Genomic DNA, 2,170 nt, shown 5'->3' with positions numbered 1-2,170 from the left:
GGGGCGGGGAATGACGTCCGGCTCCGTGCGGGGCTGCGTTTGGTAAACCCTCCTCCTCCAGCGCTGCCGCGCAGAACAGGGCGCTCGGGGGTGAAGGAGCGTCAGCCACGGCTCTTGGGGTTGCACGACAGAACCGTTGCTCCTGCAGCGCCATCCCTGGTCTGATTGCCTTTCCATTCCTTCTAGATGATCCTGAGCTTTGGGACATTTCCTTGGATACCATTGATCTTAAGCTAGCGGGTCACGCGGCGGCAGAGCCAGCAGCTGAACGCCGGACACCCAGAACACCCCGCGGGTGTCAGCAGGCGACTGCGCGTAGCGGGACGCCTCACCGAGCGAATCACCAGAAAGCTTCTGCCCGACAGGCGCAGCCGCAGCCTCCTGCGACGACCGCGACCAGCAGCAGCCGCGCCAACCTCCACACCCCAGGTACGTGCTACTGAAAACGGCCGAGTCCGGCCCGAACAGCGGCTCATGGCTTGGCAAGTGGCGCTGTTGGATGAGCGGCTCGGAGTGGGAGAGGCGTTCCTCTCCCCCGGGGACCCGGCTGCAGCCGCGGGCTGGGAGAACCAGCTGTTTTTTCCTTCTGCCTGCCCCAGCAGGGCAGGGCTGGAAGGAGCTGAGCACCTTTGGAAGCAGAATAAAGCTCTAAGGAACTTCCCTTTCTGTCTCCCTGTCTGGCAGAGCGCAGCCCCCACAAGAGAAGTCAAAACTGGAAGAGGAGGCGGCTAGAACCTACGTAAGACGCCCGGCGCTACCGCTACCCCCGTGGTCACGGCTGTCCCTGCGCGGAGGGGCGGAACACAGCCGCCCAGGACTTGAGGTGCTTTAGGGTTCCCACGTTTCAGATGCCTTTTTTCTCTCTGCACGAGCGCTCGTCTCCTGCGGCACCAGACTGGGGCCGGTACTACGAGCAGTTCTTAACTTGGCTGAAGCGGCAGCAGCATCAACCTCGAAAACGAGGTGGGGTTCGTCGCCGCGCGTCAGCATGGAGAAAGCGGCGGGTGAACGGGGAGGGAGCATTTGCGCCAACCCCTCGTAGTACGGACGGGAGCTGCAGGGCTGGTTTTAAAGAAGCTTTCGACCCCTTTTTCCCATATAAAAATAAACACGGAATTTGCAAAACAAACCACGCTCGGTCGTGCCTCTGTACCCTTCAGACCACGGCAGGTGGTGCCCTGGTTCGCTGCTCGGGGGGGAGCACCTTCTGCCTGTGATGAGGAGGCCGAGGGGCTACACCCCGTCTGCTCAGCCCCGCGGGGGCTCCAAGACGGGCAACGGGTTTTAAGGGCTGGAGCAAGGCCACACCCTTCCTTCTGCGGTCGCAGCCCCCGGAAGGGTCGCTCAGCTGCGTTTCAAACTGCCAACAGCAGTGGTTTCCAGCAGCACGGCGCTGGACACGCGGGAAATACGGCAGAGCTGGAAGCGGGAGCCGAACTGGGAGCCTCTACACAAACCCTGTGATTGCAGGGTTGCGCCAAGCGGTGTCAGACTCGAAACGGGACCTTGTTCCTGCGCTCCGCGGCACAGCTGGAGCGGCTCAGCTCTCCTGCGGTTGCAGGGGAGTGTTCGGCCTTTGTGCCTGCTCCTCCCGCCATCACCACTTCATCCGTCCCTTTTCTTCCTTAAAGGATTTGCTACTGTCCTCCGACCTCCTCAACAGGAGGAAGAGTGAGGATTGACTCCAGGATGCAGAGAGCGGACAGGTTTTAACTAACTAACAGATTGCACCTTGCAAGTAGCCTGACACCGCACGAGTTCCTCTCCAACTCGGCGCTGCCTGCTGAGGGGCTGAGGGAGGAAACGCGTACCACCTGCCTGGGTCATGTGCTGGCTGTTCCAAGCAGGACAGGAACACGCAGACCCCTGGAATTCCTGGATCCAAAGCTGCTCTGAAAGCTTATACAAATTAAAAAAACACTGACATTGGGTATACATGCGCCAGCATCAGCAGTCTCGGAAGCGCTGCATCCACCCACCTCTCCAGAAAAAAACCACGAGCCGAGCCTGCGGATCGCTCCCGTCAGGAAGGGCAGCTCAGCTTACGCTGGGGTGCCGGCCTGCTGGGGTTTTCTTTTAAGGCCCTGAGTGGCGAGACCCGTAGACAGAAAGACAGGCAGCAGCAACGAGTCTCCAGGTAATTCCTACGGGGCTCCAGCTGTTTGAGAGC

The 2,170-nt window shown here is 60.5% G+C and overlaps 1 protein-coding gene across 1 annotated transcript in view; it reads left to right on the top strand.

The window, feature by feature from the left end:
- Positions 1–743, top strand: part of LOC104512807 (DNA repair protein RAD52 homolog) — a gene marked incomplete at its 5' end in the record, with an annotated part of 2,073 nt that extends 1,330 nt beyond the window's left edge. The window contains 2 exon segments of the mRNA XM_010155922.1: positions 187–429; positions 685–743. Of these exon segments, the coding sequence (XP_010154224.1) occupies positions 187–429; positions 685–743 (302 nt within the window).
- Positions 744–2,170: the final 1,427 nt, after the last annotated feature.

This window comes from Eurypyga helias, unplaced genomic scaffold (assembly GCF_000690775.1).
Source record: "Eurypyga helias isolate BGI_N326 unplaced genomic scaffold, ASM69077v1 scaffold37327, whole genome shotgun sequence".
NCBI lineage: Eukaryota > Metazoa > Chordata > Aves > Eurypygiformes > Eurypygidae > Eurypyga > Eurypyga helias.
This window is presented reverse-complemented; position numbering and strand designations above follow the sequence as displayed.